The sequence below is a fragment of the Eupeodes corollae genome, chromosome 3, assembly GCF_945859685.1.
Source record: "Eupeodes corollae chromosome 3, idEupCoro1.1, whole genome shotgun sequence".
NCBI lineage: Eukaryota > Metazoa > Arthropoda > Insecta > Diptera > Syrphidae > Eupeodes > Eupeodes corollae.
The window spans coordinates 19,442,706-19,466,799 of NC_079149.1; the positions used below are offsets into that span (position 1 = coordinate 19,442,706).

The 24,094-nt window shown below is 32.9% G+C and overlaps 1 protein-coding gene across 3 annotated transcripts; it reads right to left on the bottom strand.

Moving 5' to 3' along the window:
- Positions 1–2,325: 2,325 nt before the first annotated feature.
- Positions 2,326–23,816, bottom strand: LOC129949985 (endoplasmic reticulum metallopeptidase 1). 3 transcript variants are annotated; one of them, XM_056061740.1, is made up of 12 exons: positions 23,263–23,816; positions 5,289–5,974; positions 5,131–5,215; positions 4,793–4,913; positions 4,571–4,725; positions 3,951–4,515; positions 3,700–3,884; positions 3,504–3,647; positions 3,335–3,434; positions 3,177–3,279; positions 2,829–3,108; positions 2,326–2,756 (listed from the first exon to the last, which is right to left on the bottom strand). In XM_056061740.1, the coding sequence occupies exons 1-12, from the start codon at positions 23,281–23,283 to the stop codon at positions 2,589–2,591; spliced, it is 2,613 nt and encodes an 870-aa protein (XP_055917715.1). In that variant the 5' UTR covers positions 23,284–23,816; the 3' UTR covers positions 2,326–2,588. The 3 variants fall into 3 exon arrangements, with proteins under 3 accessions (XP_055917715.1, XP_055917716.1, XP_055917717.1); XM_056061741.1 differs by lacking the exon at positions 23,263–23,816 and adding an exon at positions 14,708–14,743; XM_056061742.1 differs by lacking the exon at positions 23,263–23,816 and adding an exon at positions 14,102–14,368.
- Between the last annotated feature and the right edge of the window lie 278 nt (positions 23,817–24,094).

A 24,094-nucleotide genomic window follows, 5' to 3' on the forward strand; every position in this document is an offset into this window, starting at 1 on the left:
CCGATATTTGCTCTTTCTTGATGATGTTTACATTGGTATATTTTTTTAAAAATTAAAATGCAAACTGACATCATAATGGCAACTCTTAAAATATTTTGGGTGCATATGAACTAATATGTTTTGCAATGCAATTGGGACTTAACAGCTTTGAATTCACCCTTAAGTCAATGAACAGACGGACAGTACACAACTTTTTAGTAAAAGCCACATTTGCATTATTTTAAAATTATTGAACGATGACCGTTTACAAACAAGTTGCCTGCTGAGTCAGTCAAGGTTAATATAAAGCTTTAATTTATGAGAATGTGTGTCATTGGTCAAAATAATATTTATTAAAAGATGCTGGGATGCGACCCACACTAATAACTTCCCATCTTGTCTGTCGATTTGTCTTGCTTAAAAGTTTGTGGGTTTTCGTGTTGGGTTAAGAAAGTTATCAGTTGAATTATTCTTAGAAATTTTAAAATTACCAACAATATTTTTCATACAAAGAAATAGTTTAGTTTGAAAATCTAGTTTTGTTAAATAGATTTTTAGCCGAAAACAAATTTTTACCAATTTTCGTACCATTTCTTACATTTTACAAATTGGATGAATGAAATTAATGTGAGAGATATCAAGAACCGAACATCAATTTTTACCAAATTTGCGTACTATTTTTTGTAGATTTTATTGATTTATGAAAAAACGGACTGTTGGATTTTTATAAAAAAATACTGAATATCGAAAACAATATTTTCTGTGAAATAAAAACGTTTGAAGACAATATTTTAATTTTTGAAAAGCTATTTGAGTGGAAAGTGAATTTTTACCAAGTTTTAGTATTGATTATTTTAGGTACTGTTTTTATAAGAAAACTGTCAGTTAATTTTTTTCTCAAAATTTTACTAAATGTTCACCACAATATTTTTTAAAAGATAAAAGTAGTTTAAAGCCAATATTTCAAAGTTTTAAAAAAATTATTTGAGTCGAAAATCATTTTTTTTTGTATGTAAAAAAGTTTCAATTCGATTCTTCTCAAAATTGTTTTAAATGTTAATTGGATTTTGGATTTTTTTCTCCAAAAATACAACTGGTTTGTTATCATGTTACAATATATAATATAAAATTTAATTTAAGTCTCTAGCGTTATTGGTTTGTGAGATATTTAGGGTTAACCAGAATTTTAACTTTTTTTTAAACTGCTGTGGTAAAAAAACCAACCATGCAATTTTCTTGAAAGCCCCTTCTGCATTATAATCTGTATAACAAAATTTATTTGAAGTCAATATCTTTTCTGGTTCTTGAGCTATGGACTACGAAAAAAACGTAGGGAACATATGGACGTACGAACGTACGTACACACGCACGCATAGACATCTTTCCAAAAATCTTATATTTTGACTCTAGGGACCTTGAAACGTCATGAAATGTCAAAATTTTCGATTCAATAAGTCGGACCTATTACAAGAACTTCCTATAGGAAGTTGGTTTTAAAGGTCCAAATATGAGAATTATACTCGAGTTTTGGGCGGACAAATAAAAGCTTTTTAAAACTGTAGCCAGATCAGAAGAGGTTAAAAATGTGTACATCGTCCAGAGGCTTGCAGAATAGGATAGATGGAAAAGCTTACCCAGTGGTTTTGCAAGCGTTGAAAAATATGTCCGTTACAGGTCTTTCTAGCTTGTTTGAAATTATTTCGGTTGGCTTTATAATCAGGAAATTTATATCTTTAATCCTTATAACCTCTTTACAGGATGAGTATCTTTCAGCGATGAATTGATAAAACAAAATTTAACAGTTTGTTTAAAATGTTTATAAAGTTTTCTTCAATTTTAGATTGACAAATGTGTCAAATTTTAAATCATTTCGACAGTTCATTTGTTTTCTAAGATTTATGAAAATTTTCTGAGTAAGATTGAATGAAGGAATAAGTTTATTTTTTATGTTCCTTCAGTCCTCTTAAATATGTACTTGACAGAATTAAGATTTAAAATGTTAAAAAAACTACAGAAATTTAGATAGAAAGAATTAATATTAAATAAAAGGCCTAGTGATTTCAACTATCAACCATTCGCCTATGCAAGTAATGTCAGAGATGGGGACTAATAGTTTGTGTGCCAAATCCGAGATGTCACTTTTATGTTGACAAGGCTTATTCAGTACTTCTTTATGGGTACAACAACTGGCTTAGATGGTATATGCAGGGATTGAACTCAAGACTTGTGGCCTGATAGACCTGCTAACATGTGGGTAATGTTCTGATTTTAGACACATAAACTATCTAAAATCAGCGAAATATGTAAATGACTGTAAATATCTTCAATAAATTCAAACAGCTAATATTTTCTTTAGTTTAAATAAAATTATTTATTAAATTATATTTTAATATCATAACAAAGGCCGTGTATGATGAGTAATCATTATTATTTCTTAAAATTAAATTATTTACTTAATTAATTTAAATGAATAAATAACGAGATTGTTACAATCTAACAAATTATCTTAACAAAAATAGAAATCACATTTCATAAAACATCACAACTTATACATAAATGTGACATTGTTAATGCTGGCAGTCATTTCTACACCTCGCCTTATACTTTATCTAAAATACCCAACTTTCATAAGAAGCCACCCAATTGTTGACATAAGCCCACACAGGAAATGAGTCAAGGAATTCTTCAAATTCTTTTGTATTTTGTGCATTCTTATGAACCCAATGTGCTCCTATTCCAATTTCGATATTTGGTTCCGAAAAATTTCCAGAAGTTTTCTGAAGAACAAAAGTATATAAATATAAGTAAAATTATGTATTTTGATAAATTTAACCATGTATTTTTATTACCTCAATGTCAATGAAAAATTCCAGAGGAGTTGAATCCTTGCCATATGAGAAATAAATAAAATATGGCTGTTCCCAATTCTCTCGAATTGCTGTGTCATTGAAACTCCAACTTTTAATCTGGGCATCACTTTTGGTACCAACAAAAATTGTCATGTGATCGGGCCCTGAAAACTTGAAAACAAATCTTGCTGAAAAAGGACTGACTTCTTTCGATAAAAGTTCCAGTTCGGGAACTGATGGAATATTTGGTTCACTGAAATCTATCCAAAAACTATGATCCCTGGAAAAAGACGAAAATGTAATGCTTTTTTTGTGTTCGAAATGTATATGTCTTAATATTTTCCTAACCTGTCTTTATTCCATCTATGATTGTAGGCTGGAACTCCGCAAAACATCTCAGTCTTACAAAAGTCAATAACTTTTTGTCCTTTCGTCATCACCGGAACTAAATCTGGAAGAAAGTTTTATAAATAAAAGTTCAATTCTCAGAAAAAGGGTAATCTTACCATTAACAGTTGATGTTCTTCTATCCTGGGGCCAAACATAGATTCCAGAATCACCAATTCTTACTGATGAATCAAAATCATGAAGAACTCGTCTAGCGTGCTGTGATAAAACAAAAATGTTTCAACTTCTAGATTTTATTAGGCACCTCAGAAGGGTTAAAGTACTTACAATTAAATTAAACCTCTGAACAGCAGTTTTCTCTTGATATGGAAATCCAGCTGGAGTCAGAGAAATAATGATGAACACAAGGGTGACCACAAGAAATCCCGAAACCAATATTCTTGTCTTACGGAAGAAGAGAATAAGTGGTATCTACGAATAATTTAAAAGTTGAAACTCCTTAGTTAAAGATTGTTAAAATTACCAAAAATCCAGCAAACAACATTGACATGAATACAGCCAAGGCAGCCATCATCAAATCCGGATTGATTCCAGAACCATTACGTCCCATCATCGGAACCATGGTGTAAAAAAATGAGTAGGAAATGTTGGTAAAATAAATGAACGGCAAAATTTGACAGATGATAACAGTCAAAGCAAAAATATAAGCTAGAAGATATAAAATTCAATAGTTATAGTTGATTTCTTCCATTTTTTCAATGAGATCGATCTTACCTCTTCGATGCCATTTGGTGATCAAATTAACTATCAAAGCAACAACATCAAAAAGTACTGCCAACATCGGCATAAAACCTGATCGATAACCACAACAGGTTATAGCCAAAGTTAGAATTACCAAGAGCACACAATGAGCATGCATAAACATTTGAATTCTGAATCCCAAACTGAGTTGATCCCTTTTCTTGTACTGACAGTAAATGGCTGGAACAATTCCCATTCCGAAGAACATTGGACAAAAATACAATCCAATAAGAAGCCACATTTGTGAGAACCACGTTAGAGAATGATTGATGGCATCCATGAATAGCGCAACAAGAAGTGATAGTGCAGTACCCAGAAGTAATGCAACAACTTGAAGACCAATAACTAAAGCAAAACGTTTCAAAATATCATTTACTCCAAGTCCCGAACGAACAATCATAAAGAATATAGAAGTTCCAATAGCAACGAGAGCGGCGAAAGAAACGACTAGATTGATAATTGTGCTGACAGTTTGAGTATAGAAGATGATAAACCACCCGAAGAAGTCGTAGAACACAACGTGACCATCTTCGTATTCCTAGAAATAGATTCAGATAGGATCATAAGGAATAAAAAGAAAGGTCTTGACTTACTTTTGTATTGTACATTTCCGGTGCATTTGCAATAGCCTTTGCAACAGCAAGAATATTATCACCAGTATTTTGTAGACTTCCCATTGGAACAATATCAGCTCGATCATGTTCGGTATGATAGACATAACCATTGTAAGTATAAGCAAAGTCTAAACCTAAGTCCAAACAAGTTCACAACATTTTTCAATAAATTTTGTTAAAAGATATAGAAAGAAAACTTACCTGGAACTCCTCCAAATTCTCGAAAAATACGAAAATCAGTATCGGAGGGAATCAACTTTGCCTGAAAGATTTCTTCAGCCATTGTCGAAGCATAAGGGTGAACTGCATTTTCACGATAATACTAAAATAACAAACAATTTTTAGGTTAGTTTCTTCGAGAAGTTTCAATCAATAGTCTTAAAAGAAAAAGACAACCCAAAAATACCAAATTTTTAACTTTTATCAAACAGACGAATATTAGAGGAATTCAATTTTCTCAACCAATATTTAATAAAGGATTGATTAAAATTGAACATAATTCTTCTAACTCTCAAATTTTAAAACCTCTGTGTACTTACTCTCATGAGCCATGGATGTTTTGGTCCTGATTGAAAGAGCACTTCCTTCCCTCCATTTCCACAAGCATCTAAGTTTATAAGAGCCCTATAATAAATGGAAGAAATTAATTCTTTAGCCTTTTTTTGTCTGAAATAACAAAAATCCTGTTTCACTTTACTTGCAATTTTTCGCCCACTTGTGTTGTGTTATAAATCCATGGGATGCCTGTAGGGGATTTTCCTCGGCTCCATTGAATAGAAACACAATAGGATGTTCCAATGGTCCACTGGAATTTGCTATAACCCTCATAATCTCCAACATTACCGCCACCATGCTTCCATCATCACCTCCGCCAGTACTGCCCGGCACCGAATCAAAATGACTATTGATAAGCAAATACGATGAACTATTGGAACTCTTCGCACTCAATTTAACAACAACATTCTGGACTCCCTGATACATATTGACCATGGTCCAATGCATATAACTGCCCGAAACAGTTTGAACCTCGGATTCTATATCGAAGTATTCAGTATTTGCCTGTTCCCGAACTTTCTCGATTTCGTTCAGCAAATACTCAACAGTTTGCACTTCATTGGCTTCGCTTCCGACAATTCGTGGTCCAAGGCTGACCAAACCCTCGAGTATTGAATAGGCTCGCTCACCAATAAAACGATCCGGAGCATTGGGTTCATCTTTCAGAGTCAATGGTGTTGGCAGTAAAATTGATAAATTCAAAACAACTGTACAGTATAGGACAATCCAGATGGCCACGAAAAAAGGTGCAAACCACCAGTTAATTTTCTTAGGAGCACTGTAGGGCACATTGAGGCGATATTTAGATTTACTATCTAAAATGTGAGTCTGAATAATTAAAATACAAAAAAAAAAACAAGATAAATTTAATTATTTTATCAACAGTAAATTAACTCAATAAAAATTGATGATTTAAAAAATTCTTAGAAGTTCTATTAACTAATCTAGATGACTTTGTACTTTCAAAGCCATATATTGATTTCTATCGTCACTTGTTTTAATGATTTTACCTAATGTTTATTTGCTTTCTGTCATAAATTCAAGAAGTAGCAAATATCCTATATGAAAACAGGCTTATAATTTGGTTTAAATTGCTTTAGTGCGGGAGGCCTTACATAAAAATTCTTATAGATTATTTCTTGATTATGCTGTATAATAAAATATTCAAAAACAATCGTTCACATAATAAAATCATAAACGAAATTTCAGAAATGTCGGTGTGATAATATTTTATGTGTCGTGTGCTAAAAATGTTTAAGCTTGCTTAGCAGATAAATGATAAAAATATAAGTTCATAGTGCAATGAAATAGTTAATACTTCCTAAAAGTCTACAGAAATATGGTTTATCGGAGAAACAATTTACCGAATTGTGTGTTATAAAATCAATTCGAATTCATCAATGGTTAGTTCTATGGGTTTTTCCCATGGCATTATTTCTTTCGACAAATTTCGGAAGCTCCAATACTTTTTTACTGATACGAGATAAGCACAAAATATTAATGCATAATGGGAACCAAAGTCATATAGAAACTTTATTAACTTCCCATAGGAAGTTATTGTAATGGGTCCGATTTGTCAAATTGAAAATTTTGACATTTCTCGACGTTTCAAGGTCCCTAGAGTCGAAATAAAAGATTTTTAGAAAGATGTCTGTGCGTGCGTGTGTACGTACGTTTGTACGTCCGTACGTCCGTACGTCCGTACGTCCGTACGTCCGTACGTTCGCGACGTTTTTTTCGTCGTCCATAGCTCAAGAACCTGAAGAGATATCGACTTCAAATAAATTTTGTTATACAGATAATAAGGCAGAAAGATGCAGAAAGGGCTCTCAAAAAAATTGCGTGGGTGGTTTTTTTACCATAGCAGTTTGAAAAAAAGGTGAAAATTTTGGTTAACCCTAAATATCTTACGAACCAAAAACGCTAGAGACTTGAATTAAATTTTATATAATATATTGTAACATGATACCAAACAGGTATATTTTTTGAAAAAAATCAATATAACGGTTTTTTTTAAAAATCAATAAAACTGAAAAAAAAAATTTGTCACCTCCAAAATTTTACGACTGAAATATGATTTCATCTCTAAAACAATTTTGTGCTACGAAGAATAATGTTTTTGACATCTGATAAAATTTTGAGAAAAATCGAATTGACAGTTTTTTTACAAAAAATAAAAATCTAAAAAAAAACATTACTCAAAGTTCGTAAAAATTGAATATCGATTCAAATATCTTTTCAAAAACTTGAAATTTAGGCTTCAAGCTTATTTTATCTTATAAGAAATATTGTTTTCAACATTTTAAAAAATGTTGAGAAAAATCGAATTGACAGTTTTTTTACAAAAAATAAAAACCTAAAAAAAAATTTTATAAAAGTTTTTAAAAATTGATTTTCGACTCGAATATCTTTTCAAAACTTTGAGATATTGGCTTTAATTTACTTTTATCTTTCAAAAAATCTTGTTGTCAACATACAATTAAAGTTTGAAAAAAATCAAATTGACAGTTTTTTTACAAAAAATAAAAACCTAAAAAAAAATTTATAAAAGTTGGTAAAAATTGACTTTCGACTCAAATATCTTTTCAAAACTTTGAGATATTGGCTTTAATTTACTTTTATCTTTCAAAAAATCTTGTTGTCAACATTTTGTTAAAGCTTGAAAAATATCGAGTTGACAGTTTTTTTACAAAAAATAAAAACCTAAAAAAAAATTTATAAAAGTTAGTAAAAATTGATTTTCGACTCAAATATCTTTTCAAAACCTTGAAATTTAGGCTTCAAACTTATTTTATCTAATAAGAAATATTGTTTTCAACATTTTAAAAAATGTTGAGAAAAATCGAATTGACAGTTTTTTTACAAAAAATAAAAACCTAAAAAAAATTTTATAAAAGTTGTTAAAAATTGATTTTCGACTCGAATATCTTTTCAAAACTTTGAGATATTGGCTTTAATTTACTTTTATCTTTCAAAAAATCTTGTTGTCAACATTCAGTTAAAGTTTGAAAAAAATCGAATTGACAGTTTTTTTACAAAAAATAAAAACCTAAAAAAAATGTATAAAACTCAAATATCTTTTCAAAAATTTTAAATATTGGCTTGAAAGTAATTTTATTTCACAGAAAATATTGTTTTCGATATTCAGTAATTTTTATATAAAAATCCAACAGTCCGTTTTTTCATAAAAAATAAAATCTACAAAAAATAGTACACAAATTTGGTAAAAATTGATACGAGTACAAACTTTTAAGCAAGACAAATCGATAGACGAAATGGGAAGTTATCAGTGTGGGTCGCACCCAGCCTCTTTTTTTATGATATAATTTAATTCCAAAGATATAAAATAACCCTGAAAAAAAATTGTTCACGACAGCCGCGAGTGTTAAAATATCTCCAGGTTTCTGAATCAATTCAAAAGATTATTTAGAGTAGCTAGATTCTCAAAAAAAAAAACAACTATCAACTCATCATCGTAATTAATAGCAACTTTTAAATAATAAAACAATCAATATAAAGAGTTTTCAACTGGTTTTGGAGTTATTCTTTTATAAGTTTTCAACAAGATTCGCATAATTAATTCGAAACTGTTACAACTAATTCAAGACTATTAAACGTTAAATTATCACCTAACCGAACAGACGTTGGTTTCGCGTAAAGCGGGTTTTCCCTTGAATTGCCTTCCATTACTATTTCAAAACTTAAACGAATGCCGGTAACTTAGAATAACGAAAACCACTGATACGAAGACAAGGAAATGGTCGCTGTATATTCCAGTTATTGATAAAGCTGTTTTAAAAAGACCGTTTGGTAAAATTCCGTCACCGTCCATTGTGAATGTTAAAGTTGCTTTTATTAGTTAGAATCAAGAATCAGGTGTAGGACAAGATTACAACTTTTCGATCTGCAAATTTTGATTCGTTTGATTGACAGTAATTTCTTTTTGACAGCAGCTGCGTTACGACTATAAAAGGTCGTGCTTCTTATCTCCTTTTTCGAAAGCTTACCGAGCCCTTCTGCTGAAATATGGTAAACGACAACAAAAATTTGTATTGTTAACGACGAATCAAAAGTTCATGAAACTTTTTAGGTCTAAAGTCATTATTGGAAATTGTTAATTGCACTTAAACTTAAATTTGACAAAAGGTTTTATGAATTCGTGTATTACGAGCAAATTTTAACAATACGCATTTTTTCTTATTGAACATTTCATTAGGTGAAGGGATGGGAAAAAAGCCAATCGTCTGTCGGACTGTTCAAGAATAGCATATCTCAAGAACCACAAGAGGTATGGACTTGAACAAAAATTTTGTTATATAAATAATAATACAGAAACAAGCAGAAAGGACTTTCAAAAAAATTTAGTGGTTAAACTAAAATATGTTACGAACCAAAAACAATAGCGACTTTATTAATATTTTGTATTATATAATGTAATCTTTTCCAAAGTGAAAGATATTATGTTCAACCAAATTGTATCTTCTAGAAAATATTGTTTTCTATATTCAGTAAAATTCAGCTAAAATTGATATTCGGTTCTCGATAAGATTTTCAACCCAAAATATTTCATTTTAAAATATTGTTGGTGATTTTTATTTAATTTTTAGAAAAATTCAAATATTTTTACCAAAACACGAAAACCTACAAAACCAAAAAATAAAATAAAATAAATTAGGTGTCGCAACAGTCCGTGGAGAACAAGGGCCCAGTGACTAATAACTCTCAACCATTCCTGTGTGCGAGTAATTGCAGGGATGGAGGGGACCTACAGTTTATGTGCCGAAACCAAATGGCTAATTAGTACCCGTGAATAAAAACTTTTAGGTTGAACAGGCTGGGATCGAACCCATGACAGTCCAAACCAAAAAACTGATAAGAAATATGTAGTTTTCGAAATATGTGACACCTAAAAACCATGCTTTTTAGTCCTTTAAAAAATGGGAAGTTTTGTGTTTTTAACGTGCGTCGCGTCGTACGGAAAAATGAAAAGTTCTATTATTTTTTTTAAAACCGCTTTTTAAAAGCACTTTTCAGAATATCCGTGGCATGATCATTAGTGTGTTGGACTGTCATGCGAGTAGTCTTGGGTTCAATCCCTGTCTGTGCCACAGAACATTTTTTTCACGGGTACTGTCTTAGCCGTTCGGCTTCGGCGTATAAAATGTAGGTCCCCTCCATTACCGCAATTACTCGCACACAGGAATGGTTGAGAGTTGTAAGTCACTGTTCAGCAATCCTACTTTCAGCGTAGGACATTCGTCTGTTAAAACTGTCATTATGGGCTATTTCGTCAGATACTAGAAAAAAATACTCAATTACAAAGACGGGAAACCTTTGTACATTTCACTGTTCGAAATTCGTTTATTTTAAACATTACGGCCATAAATATGTTTGAAAACCAAAAAAAAAAACAAATATAATGAGGTATGCTGGACCAATTTGACAAGGCATCCAAAAAATATTGACAACTCAACTTTTTTTCTTTCATCCTTGCTTTTCGCTGTTTGCATCGAAAAGCAAGGTGCTGTGGTTTTTGATATCTCTATGTTGGGAGCAAACAAATTTAGAGTTTGATTAAAATTGTTTTAAAACATCAATAAATTCCCTAGGACTCTCCTTTATTGATAATACTGAACCAACTCACTTCTTCCCTGTGCACCATAGTTGATTGATGTTTTCCTTACTAGTGATGAAAATTTTGTTAAATGTTATAGTCAATTATCCATCCCTGTGTTTTCATATCATGACCTTATATTTTCAACGCTTGACTTAAATTTCGATAAAAAATCGCAGCACTCTTTCCAGTATCGTGATTTTCGTAATATTAATGTTGAAAACTTATTTAACCAATGTATGTTGATATATTTTCATTCAATTTACACCACATATACAACGTAAACTATCAAATTCAATACTTTACATCAGTGATTAAAGATCTTTTTAACAAACATGTTACATTAAAACGTGTCATATAAGATCTCGAAGTTGTCCTTGGCTCTGAGGATATACTTAATGCTATTAAGGCTAGAGTTGTCTCATACCGACGTTGGAGACGTTTTGGTGGTCCAGAAATGCTCCTCGACTTTAAACGGTTATGTTATTCTGTAACGAATTTGATAAAAATTGCGAAATACAAATTTTATAACAACAAGTTTAACTCAGATCGGTCGTCAAAGTTTTTTTTAGAAGGAAGTTAAGAATATTGGTTTGCGAAAAGATGTTCAATCTTATGATGATTTGGAAGATTTGAATGTTGAATTCTCTACTTCACAAACCCAATTCTGTAAAATGTCTTCTAGCCGTGCAGAGAATGATACTACTACCGCCTTTTCGGTAAGTGCCGTAGATGATTATCAGGTAGGTAAAGCGATTTTCTCCATAAAATCTAAATGCACCGGGCTTGACAATATTTATCCTGACTTTATTAAAATCCTCCTACCCTTCCTCCTTTCCCACATAACGCACATATTCAACACCATTCTAATGACATCTACATATCCTATAGTATGGAAGACATCCATTAATTATCCCCGTCTTAAAACAAGGAAAGAAGAAGGAATATAGACCGATAGCTATTCTATCGTTTCTATCTAAAGTTTTTGAAAGCATGATAAGTAACCAGATGAAATACTATATTAAAGACAATCAATTATTAAATCCTTGGCAATCTGGATTTCATTCTGGACATAGTTGTGTTTCAGCCTTACCCAACGGATCTGATGACATAAGACATGCTTTAGAAAATAAATTTACAACTGCGATAACCTTACTTGACTTTTCAAAGGCATTTGACTGTGTGAACCATAATCTTTTTTGTGATAAATTGACGAAACTATTTAGCTTGTAATGGTAGAATGTCCTCGTTTCTCCCTGTTAATGATTGTGTTCCCCAAGGATCAATCCTTGGACCTTTACTGTTTCATATCTATGCAGATGATGTCCAATTATATGTTAGTTTTCCTAAGGTGATGCTTAAGGATTCAATATTTAAAATTAACATTGATTTAAAGGCAATATATGATTGGTCGACACGGAACGGACTTAAACTCAATCCTGAAGAAACGAAAGCTCTTCCAATTAAAAAAAAAAACTAAACCCGGATAATTTTCCTCCCGTTATGTTGAATAATTGTATTATTGAATATGTTGCCTAAGTTAGAAATTTAGGTTTGTTTTTTAACAACAGGTTAACTTGGAATAACCATGTCGATACAGTTGTGTCAGATTTATGCTTCACTTAGAGGACTATCTGTTACTAAATCCGTACCACCTACCCATATTAAATTAAAGCTGGTAAAAGCACTTGTCCTACCTATAATAACATACGGGTGTGAGATGTTTAATGATCTTGACTCTCAATAAGCTCACAAACTAAAGGTGGCATTAATCCTATAGCACGGTTTGTTTTTAACCTACGTAGGTTCGATCATATCTCTTTTCAAGATTGTCAGCTTTTAAATTGCGATCTGATAGCTTTTTTGAAATATCGTTGTTGCATTTTACTCTTAAAATTGATTGTTAAAAAGACTCCAAGTTATCTTAATTTTTGTGTTTCTAGAGGTTTCATTTTATTGCGCTCGTCCACCTTTACGTGTTTTTTATCGCGCAGGCAACTTTTCGTTCATGCTGTTAGACTGTGGAATAACCTTCCCAGTCACATGAAGTCTAGAATCGAAAACAGAAAGTTTCAAGCAATTTGTTTTGAATATTTCTCAAACTTGGAGTGAACATACTTTTAAAATAATCATTTTCAATTTTATTTTCCTTGCGTCTTGGTTCAGATAACTTTAAATTAACATGTCTTTGATTTTTTTTGTTTTCAATTCTTTAATTCTTACTTTTAGTCCATTTTTAATGTATAATTAATGTTTTGTTAATTTTGTTCTTACATGTTTGTATATATTTCTTTTGTTAATTGTATTCTACATCAATTTTAGTTTATTTTGTACTATTTATATGTTTAACTTCATGTACAGTTAACATTACAAATAAATAAATATCAAATAAAAAATATCAAAAATATCAAATATCATAAAAACTTTATTAAATTAACAATTGAAAACAATCAACATTGAATTTTTCAAATTCCAGAATTCACTTCGCAAAATTGTATCAAGAGTTGTTTTGAAAAATCATATTGCCACTTAATAAAAATTTCATTTATGAACAATATTATTTCTAATTTAGCGCACTTTCAGTTAAATTCTTACAAAGTAAAATTAATTTAAATTTTCCTTCATTTTCCAATACCATGGTTATTGGAATTAAAAATGTAAAAGCTTTTAATTTTATTTATAATAAAGTTTAAAAAGAGTACTAAGCGAAAATTAAACCGTTATCAAAACTCATACTTTACATTGAAAATCAATAAGTTTAAAAAAAAAAAAACAAATTGAATTTTTATTCATTCCATATTTTAAAAATTATGCTTTAAAAAAAAAAGTAAATATATTTGTTCTTATTAAATGAACTATTAAACATTTTAAACGATAAAACTTTGAATTGAATGAAAAAACATCGATTTTATAATAATTGAAGAAGTCATTTGGTTTTGTCAATTTTGACATTTCTACCAAACGGAAAATGTGAGAATGTAGTTGGTTCTTGTAAGATAAACACTTTAAGCCTTGAAAGCTTTTTCAAATGTTTGAATGAGTTTGAATCATTCTTCAGATGGTGAATGAATTCAAAGGCTGGTCATTGTTTTTAAACGAAAGATCAATTTAAAACATTTGGTAAACTTCAAACCAATTATTTTTGAAAATCGATCTTTTTCGAAGAGTGGGACTGATTAAAAAAAGAAAACCACTTGTAGTATCCAAGTTAATACAGCTAACACACTTTTCGGGAAGACAAGAATAATATTTGTAATCACTAAAAATTCAAAACTATTGCACTTTTGATTTAATTTTCCCAAAAAATTAAGATCCTTAGCTATAAGTTTTATTTAACTTACATTTTCAATGTCCATTTTGCAATTGTTTTTTTTTTTTTTTTTAACTTTTTCGAAAGTTACTTCACGTTACTTTATTTGTAGTCTTTTACGTATTTAAGGGAAATACACAGTTTTTCATATTATCGATCGAAATAACCACTGAATAAAAATATTGGAACTCAAAAGAAATAGGATATTTTTTTCTACTCGAAAACCTTTTTGCCAAAAATAAAAATTAAAAATAAGTCTCAGTCTGTATTCTAGGCCTTTTCAATTAAAATTGAAGCTTATATTGAACGACATGGGGTACCTATTGATTATTATTCATAAAACGATATTGATTACAAAATTTATCTAAATTCAAGATACACCTATAAAAAATTCATATATTCCTAAATACTCGTACACCACCTACAATTAAAAAATATTTTAATTGCACAATTCTTTTATTTTGTGTGCAAGTCGTTCGTTCAATGTTCCTGGTTTTATGTCCTTGACGCGTGCGTTATGAATAATTTTATGTCCATTCATTCACATATACGATAGATAGGTTCTTATTGAGTTCGCAAAACAACACATTTTTATAAATTAAAGTCCAAATTATCTTCTATAAAAATATGGGCTTACGAATTTATCTTTACAACCCATGTACTTTATTGCAGAAGTTGTAAATAGGAAAATGTAGATAATATCGTGTTCCCATGTTCCATCGTTTTTCTATGTTTTCAAATCAATTTGATTTTTTGCTCTTATCAATTCTTCAATCCATCGAAATCGGATAAACAAGTTTGATAATGATTTTATATCAGAATGTTACCACAATTTGAACTCACAAGTGGATACAGTAAACGGCCGTGTAATTAAATGTGAATTAAAAAGCGCCGGTATATCAACTTCGGTACACCACTTAACAAAGTAGGTACATATCATTTACCTATCAATAACAATTTTATGTTTTTTGATTTGAAAACAGAATAATTAAACCTTGAGTGAATATAACGAGTATTATGATGTTATGATAGAAAATAGAATAATGATGTTGTAAATAAATAATAATAATAATATCTATAATTATTATTGATTCAAAAATATCTATAAATTACCTCATTACTAGGCAAAAATTATCAAAAACAATTATAAATTCGATATTTGATTCAACAAGGCGGAAGGGGAGGTAATTTAGATCATTTGGTATTTATGATGTAAAATTAAATAACATCAACAAAATTTGTTTTCAATTTTATAGTGTTTTTTGTTTTTGTGTTTGTTTTTATTTTTATTTTTATTTAAAAAACATGACAATTTATTTTTATAAATAGAAATGGGTGTGTTTTTTGTACTCGTCGTGGGTATAAATACCTTTGGACAAGTTGGAAATGTTTTGAAAGTAAAAAGTCAACTGTTGTGAGAAGTTGATTTTTGTTGGTGTTTCACAAATATCGCCGAAGTATTTTCTTTACGTCAAAACACTGAAACAGAGAATCAATTTTAAATTTCTTTCATAATTTGAAGTTAGTTGATAATAAAATTTGTTAAGCTTCGAAACACGTTGACAATATTGTCTACGCAAAGTTTATCTTGCTCAAGTTTTAGAATGTCTTTGATTTTGTCCGCAATAAGTTCTTATTAATAATATGCAAAATAAAATTAAAATTTAACTAAAATAGAAAAAACTGTGTTTATTTTTTTAAAAGAATTGTGTCAAATTTACAATACGGTTGAAAATGTATTTTTATATGTATTATTTTTATATGTGATAGAACTTCGGGAAGTCCTAGAAGTATCTGACCTGATAGAGAAAACACAAACAAATTTGGGGAAAAATATCTTCTATACATGTTCTCCTTACACTTTTTCAACCTATGTTCAATAGCTTCTAAACTTTGTTTATAGTGAGAACACTGGCTATTCAAGCTTCTCAACAAAGCCATCAACAGCAGACTCCATCTCTTCATTGTTAGCAAATCTTTTATCAACGAACCATTTTTTTAAGTTTGGAAACAGAAAATAATTCGAAAAGTGGCAAAAAGGGTGTGAAGTGATGGAACTACTTTTTATCCATGGTTATGATTTGTCGCTAAAACACTGCTTTATTGCTTTGAAACTTCATCCTTGACAAACTTTACTCGTACACAGGAATGATTGAGAGTTGTAAGTCACTATTCACTAAAATTCTCAACGGACTCTTGCGCCACTTAATTTATTATATAGTATTAAATAAATAATATTTATAGCTGAGAAACTGCCCCAAACCCTAGATTGAAATATCCTCATGGCTGACGCCTATTATCGTTCCTTTTTAAGTAACCGTGGCACCCATCTTGCGCACAGCTTTCTTGTGTCCGATTTCGCAGTCAATATGCGATGCACATTGTACAGCCTTTTTTAAAATGCCTACCATGTCTGCTAGTTTGTTCACTTTCAGTCCACGGTCACCTAATACCATTTTTTGGATTTTCGTCACCATTTCTGGCATGGTCAACCTCGTTTAAACTCTGTACCAAATATTTTACTGTTGTAAACGAAGTTGCAGAATCCCCCTGAGCAGAATCAAGCTCCACGTTGATATATGTTGGGCTGAGGCCTTTCAAATTAAAGTTTTGTATCACATAATGATGACCGAACTTGTCCATGTTTCCAAATTCACTGAGAGCATTCACTATCGATGGCTACCAAATAAATATTGAACAACGTAGCGTCGTCAAACTGTGAACTTAAGCTTTATAAAGCTAATACTTTCTATCATAGTCATTCTGGGACTAGCCGTAATATTGGTTTATCTGGTTCTGTATTGTGTTTTAATTTTTTCACATGTGTTTTCATTTGATGTACTTCAGAGGAAGAAATAAGATTCAAGTAGTACACATATCAGTTAAGGAGACGAATAATTTTTAAAATATTTGAACACATTTTTCGACATTAAAATAAATTCAAAATAGGTAGTTTATGAATCACTGAAAATAAACTGAAAGAATGGTTTTCAATTAGTGGTTTTGATTTAAAACACCTCTCTTTTAAAATTTGAAAAATATCCGTTTTCAGCATTAATTTCTCATATTTCTAAAGACTTTTTACACTGCGGATTCGTGTAAAAAGTCTTTAGAAATTGCTTTCAAAAACCGTCTGTTTAAAACCATCCTTTCAAAAATGGTTCAGCGTATCTTTAAGATTTATGTTAGACAAGTAAGACGTAACCACATAATATTAAAGAAAGAGAGCATGGATTGAGTAGTACCCGTTGCTTGATAATTACTTCGTAAAACTGTCATGCTTGAGGTGTTTGTTTCAAACCCTACCTGTATCCCCTAAAATTTATACGAGTGCTACCTCTTGCTAGGAACTGTCAAAAACTGAATCCTGTAAGATTAATTCCTGTCATGAAATGTGCTTTTTTAAATTAGTCGTTTGGATTCGGCGTGTTGTAAGTCACTTGGCCATGGTTTTCTACAAGCCGTTGCTTGACCTAGTTTATTTATTTTTTATAAACAAGACTTAAGTATTTTATTGGAGCAACAGCCAAAATATGAGAATTATACTCGAGTTTTCTATGAATAAATTATAGAAAGATTAGAATAAATTATAGAAATATTAGAAGGGTTAAAAAACGTCTTGCATCGTTGGAGAAAACCTAAACATAAACACTTAGCAGCATTTTTGACGGTGTAAATTATGTGATCATTCCACAAAAAGTGGTTTCTGATGCAAATACCTAGAATTGAAAGCTGTTCAGTCTTCTCGATGCAATTACCACCCATGGATAGTGGCATTGGGGGAGTATTGAGTTTTCAAAGCATTAAATTCTACACGTTTTTTGATTCCCCTTTGGACAATTCTGTCAAGATCGGAATTTGAGCTTATCCTACGCTGCCGTTGCACATTCAATGAACAAGGATTTGAATCTTAAGATCAAATATGACAAGTTGGGATTACTCTCATCAGCGAAACAATTTAGTGGTTTAGTAGGTTGAGACAAAAGATCATTTATAAAAATAAGGAAGAGTATCGAAGACAAATCGGAGCCCTGGTTCACAGCAGCGCTTATTTTATGGATATCAGATTTGAAACCTAAGGATATTACTTGTAATTTCTTACCCAACAAAAAAGAGACTCATCAATACTAAATGCGGACATTTTCAATAAGAGAGCTTGATGACTTTAAAATATCAAGTGCAATAATCTTAATCTTCTCCTAAACGATGTAAGAATTTGTACCACTGTTCGGTGAGATAAATAATGAGATCACTAGTTGGCAGTGATAGACTATTTTTTGTGTCAAGAAAGTGGAATGCAATTATGAAGGAAATTTCCTCTGACCACATGCCCTTAGAAATCACTTGATTAGTCCCAAGCGCAGATGATAATGTACACATAAAGCAATTTGGATTACTACCAAAACTAAAATGGGGAGATCCATTTAGAACTTACTTAATTACTTACTTAAGGTGGCGCTACAGTCCGAGGCGGACCTGGGCTGTCTCCAGTTTCACACGCCAAGTTGGTTGAGGTCCTCTCCCACCTGTGTGCGCCACCTGAGTCACGGTCTTCATCTACTGCACCGTCCCTCGGGATTGGATTCGAAGACCTTCCGGACTGGAGCGTTGATGTCCATCTGCTCTAAATGACCTAGCCATCTAAGCCGTTGGACTTTAATTCTGCTTACTAGGTCATTGTCGCTGTACAGCTCGTACAGTTCGTCGTTATATACCTGACTCCTCCATTCTCCATCTATGCGTGATTTTACATGCTCGAGAGAGGACTTTTCTTCTCAATTGCCTTCTAAGTCCAAACAAGCAGCGATTTGCAAGAGTTATTCTTCGTTTGATCTCAGCGCTGGTGCCGTTGTCTGCATTAATAGCGGTGCCTAGGTAGACAAAGTCCTTAACTACCTCAAAGTTATAGCTGTCCACGGTGACGTTTTGTCCAAGACGTCGTCGTTCAGTGTCCTTTTTTGATGACAGCATATACTTGGTCTTGCCCTCACTGACCACTAAACCCATCTTCTTCGCTTCCGTCGCAATGCTCAAAAACGCTCCACTGACATCACGCTTTGATCTTCCAATTATGTCAACATCATCAGCGTATCCGAGTAATTGGATGGACCTTTGGAAGATTGTGCCTCTAGTGTTGACGGTTGAGTTTTGCACAATTCTTTCCAGAACGATGTTGAAGAAGTCGCATGACAGTGCATCGCCTTGTCTAAAACCTTTTTTGACATGAAATGCATCGGTAAGATCTTTTCCGACCTTGATAGAGCAGCGTGCATTCTCCATCGTCATTCTGCACAAACGGATAAGTTTGATAAGGCTCTGTAGAGCTCTTCCCCATAGATCCTGTCATACACGGCTTTAAAATCGATAAAGAGATGGTGGGTTCGATTTGAAGCTCCTGGGTTTTTTCCAAGATCTGCCGTAGTGTGAATATTTAATCGATAGTGGACTTTTCTGGTCTGAAGCCACACTGATAAGGACCAATCAGGTTGTTGACAAATGGCTTCAAACGTTCACATAATACGGCAGAGAAGATCTTATACCCAATGCTAAGGAGACTCAGGCCTCTGTATTTGGCGCAGTTTAGAGGGTCTCCTTTCTTATGTATCGGGCACACTATGCTGAGATTCCACTCATCGGGCATGCTTTCTTCCGACCATATTTTGCAGATGAGTTGGTGCATGCTCCCTACCAAGTCATCGCCTGCTGCTTTGAATAGTTCGGCGGTGATGCCGTCAGCTCCAGCAGCTTTGTTTGACTTAAGTTAAGATATAGCTATCTTCACTTCGTCAAGGTCGGGTAGGAGGAATTGTTGATTTGCGTCGCCAAGGTTGAGTGGTTCTATCTCTCTTACAGCGGAATTCGGTTCGTCATCGCCGTTATATAATTTGGAGAAGTGATCTTTCCATATTCTCAGCATCGACTGCGGTTCCACTACGATGTTCCCCTGATCGTCTTTACAGGCTTCGGTTCGTGGCTGGTACCCTTTTGAGGTTTTGTTTACCTTTTGGTAAAATTTACAAAAATCATTCCTGTTGTAACATCCCTCTATCTCCTCGATCGCGCGCTTTTCATGCTATTTGTTTTTCATCTAAGAAGCCTGTTTTCCTCTCTCCTCTTTAGCTCGTAGAGCTCGCGAGCAGCTATGGTCCTTTTGTGCAGCGCCGTTTTGTATGTCTGCTGTTTCGCTGCGTAGGCTTGCCGGCATTCGTCGTCAAACCAGGGGTTTCGCTGTGGTGGCCGTGTGAAACTTCAGAGGCGGCATCTCTGATGGCTGCAAGGCAATGTTGCCACTGGTTTTCAATGCTTAATGCAGGAAGCATTGGACTCCTTAAGAGGTTATTAGAGACTCGATCGGAAAAGGACATGACAGTCTCTTGCGATTGTAGCCGTCTAACGTCGAGTGTTCTCACAGTACTTCCTTGTTTTGGCTTGAATCGGATTTCCGTAGCCGTACCTTGGCTACAACGAGGTAGTGGTCCCAGTCAATGTTGGTTTCTCGGAATTTTCGGATATTCTGGATACTGGAGAAGTGTCGTGCGTCGATCGCAATGTGGTCAATCTGGTTGACGGTTGATTGATCAGGAGATTTCCTGTCCCCTTGTGGATATTAAGATGCGTGAACTGCGTACTAGCTACCAGAACGTATCGCCCCGCAGTGAAATCGACCAGCCTGAATCAGTTTTCAGAGGTAGTGTCGTGCAGGCTGTATCTCCCGATTATGCCACCAAAGATATCTTCTCTTCCTAGCTTGGCATTAAAATCTCCTAAGACAATTTTAATGTCATAGCCAGGCCACTGTTCATATGTCTTGTCCAAGAGCTCGAATAATATGTCTTTGGTGTCTTCATCTTTCTCCTCTGTTGGGGCATGCGCGCATATTAGTCTTATGTCGGCGAATTTAGCCTTGATGCAGATTGTCGTGATGCGCTCGCTCACACTGTTGAAACTTAAGACTTTTTGCCTGAGCCTAGTTCCAACAACAAATCTACACCCAAATAGACGCTGTCTTTGTTCATCGCACTCTTTTAGTTTGCGTCTGCCCGGTCCATCCCATCGCACTGTAATATCTGCCTTGCAGCAGTTTAGGGCTTCAGCTAATTGTTCGGCTGCACGTGGTCTGTTAAGGGACCTAACATTCTACGTACATATCCGAAGTTCGTTGTCCTTATTTCGTTTGTGTGGGTTGTCAACCGTGAATCCGTCCGTATCCGAGGCTTGTTGGTGCTTGGATCTATGATGTTTTTACGTGGCCAGGAAGTAACCCCGACGGCACAACCCTTAACCTGGAGGGCCAGATCCTTAGTATAACTCCAAGGACAGGGAGCCGGATAAACCGCTCCTTACAGGCCTGGGCTCCGAATATGTCGAAGAAGCCCTATAAGTAGTTCAACCTTACTGGAACTGTAGACGCCACCGTTGATTCCATCTCGAGAATTCGTCCGCTGCCGCCTGGATAAGGAGAGGTGCCTTAGTGGAAACTCCTCTCCCCTCTCTCTCGTTTGGTGCCCACAACAACTTTTTACTGGGGTTGGAACCCAATCTCCAGTTGAGGTACTAGGCACCCGATGTTAACCGCGGGGAGGTGAGAGTAGGAGTTGGTAGACAGAGGTGGGTTTTGAGAAAAACCTGTGGACGCTTGTGTGAATGCACATGTCTACCATTTGAACATCCCATTTAAAACTATTTACCAAAATAATCTGAACAACTTAATTGGAGGACCTTACTCAAATTATAAATGGAGCTGTGCCAGAAAGTACCAAAGGAAAACGAAAGGATACTGGTAAACAGTTACGGTTCGATGCCGATTGCCGGAAAGCCAGACAAAAATCCTTTTCATTCCTGCGGCTCCTAAGGAAGCACACTACAGATTTAAAATTTGGTTGGGAAATATTGAATAAATGTATAACAACGGAAATAGATGGTGTGGTAAAACCATATTAATCTTAAGATGTAATTGTTAATTTAAAATTATTTTGTGTTAAATAAAGTTTTTAAAAACTAACTAAAACTAGTGGGCCTATTGCTACAAAAGCCATACTACCGATCAGCTTTTCTATGACCTTGAAAAGAAGGGACATAAATGCAATTCGATTATAATTTGAGAATGAAGAAGATTCAAATTTTTTAGAGACAGGCCGAATATTCAAGATATTCGAGTCGAGGTGACAAATATTTTGTTTAAAAATAACAGTTCTTCGCAATGTGTAATACAAACATTGAATTGAAGCCTAAAGTACTAATGGCTAGTGAGATATTACCCATTAGACTTACTTTATATTTGAAGTTAATAGTTTCAAGAGTCTTTCAATTTCACATAGGTTTATCGATAACAATCGAAGTGATAAAATTCAATTCTGATTAAAAAACATTTGAGTTTAATTTGTTTTCTAGTTAATTGAGAAGATTCAGCCAACTTTGAGAAATTTATGATTGTAATAACGGATGCCAATGTTTTAACTCATGATATGAAAAATTAAACACTTTGGCTTCAGATGTATTTCTTCATCACATTTAATTTAATAAATCAAATCTGAAGGTCTACTCCCAACAATTTTTGTATAAGAACTTATTTTTAATAACTTAAATGATAAGGATTTCTTGTTGGCTTATGCGGAGAAGCAGTTAATTATTCGTCCAAAGCAATTTCTTTAAAAAAATGCTGTAGTTGTATGCCACGTTTCAAGTTTTCTTTTTGAACAAAAATAATTAAAAGTTATTTAATTTTAGTCTATTTGGTCACCATTTCTTATAAACCTTTTATAAATTCGAACAACTTTTTCATTTCAACAAGAAATTTCAAAAAAATACATCAATTAAAAATTTTAAAACCATCGTCGTGCTAAAAAGAAACGTGTCAAAAATAGCGATTGTGTCACTTTGTTCATAGATTAGGCCTAGAATTTTATTCCAAGAACTAAAAAGTCATAATTTCATGTTATTATAACGATGACTAAAGACTTGCATGAATTTATTATTTTATTTTTCAAAATTATTGGTTTACTGATTATATTTTTGAATGAATAGATTTCACTGTGTCCAAATTTTGAGAGTGTTCAACTTAATTTAAAATTGTTACACTTTTGGGATCTAAAATTAATTTTATACGTGTAAGTGTCAAAGAATTCAGGCTTGTTGAACTATTCAAAAACACAATTTTATCGATATTTTAAAGATATAAAAATATTCACTCACAATATCAAAAAATATCCCCATTCTGTATTGTATCGAAACCTCAGCTAACAACTTGTTACACTTGAACTTCTTCGAAAATCTCAGTAAAACTGTGCAAAATTTTATTGTGTGTGTTTTATTTTTCTGTCGGAAAAGCACTCCCACTATTAGTATATTGAGTCAATATGATCACCGGAAGGCGAGGTACCTATGCGAATACCTCCACGACAACGATAACGACGACGACGACCCAACGACCGACTACGAAAGTATAATTTGGCATTAGATTAGACATCAGAGCGAAATATCATTCAATTGACTAATTGCGCGAAACGCATGACTGATTCCGAACACACAAAAATGAACAACAAAACTGATGATGATGATGGTGTAGTCGATAGTCTAAAGTATCTAATACCCACGTTTATACAAAACGTATCTATGACCTAGAGCTAGACGTGATATAATTTTCCACCCAACTCTTTGCCTTGTTTTTTATCATTAGGTTTATTTAGACACGATTTGGAAGTGTGTCGCACATCCCAGTGCCAGAAGGCAGTCAGTTTATATCTACTGAATGATGACTTACTCAATCTTAGCACTTCAATAATATTGATATACATATTAGCAAAACAAAATAAAACATCAATGATTGAATCAATATACGAAGTGGTTCTGCTTGCTCAGTGAACAAATAACACAATCCGTATATCTTTTTAGCTATGTTAGTCGACTCTCGACTAGACAAGAGGCTTAAAGTAACTAAAAGTACCTGATGTACATCTATAGCTTTGAGTTAGAAGATACTTTTCGCGCTTTCGATTGTTGTTTACTTTATAGCTTTTACTTTTAT

Coding starts and splice junctions, on each gene's coding strand:
- LOC129949985 (XM_056061740.1), bottom strand. CDS start 23,283: ATGGGGATATTTTTTGATATT. Junction 4,516..4,570: donor CGGAAATGTACAATACAAAA/GTAAGTCAAGAC, acceptor ATCTATTTCTAG/GAATACGAAGATGGTCACGT. Junction 3,109..3,176: donor CATAGATGGAATAAAGACAG/GTTAGGAAAATA, acceptor GTCTTTTTCCAG/GGATCATAGTTTTTGGATAG.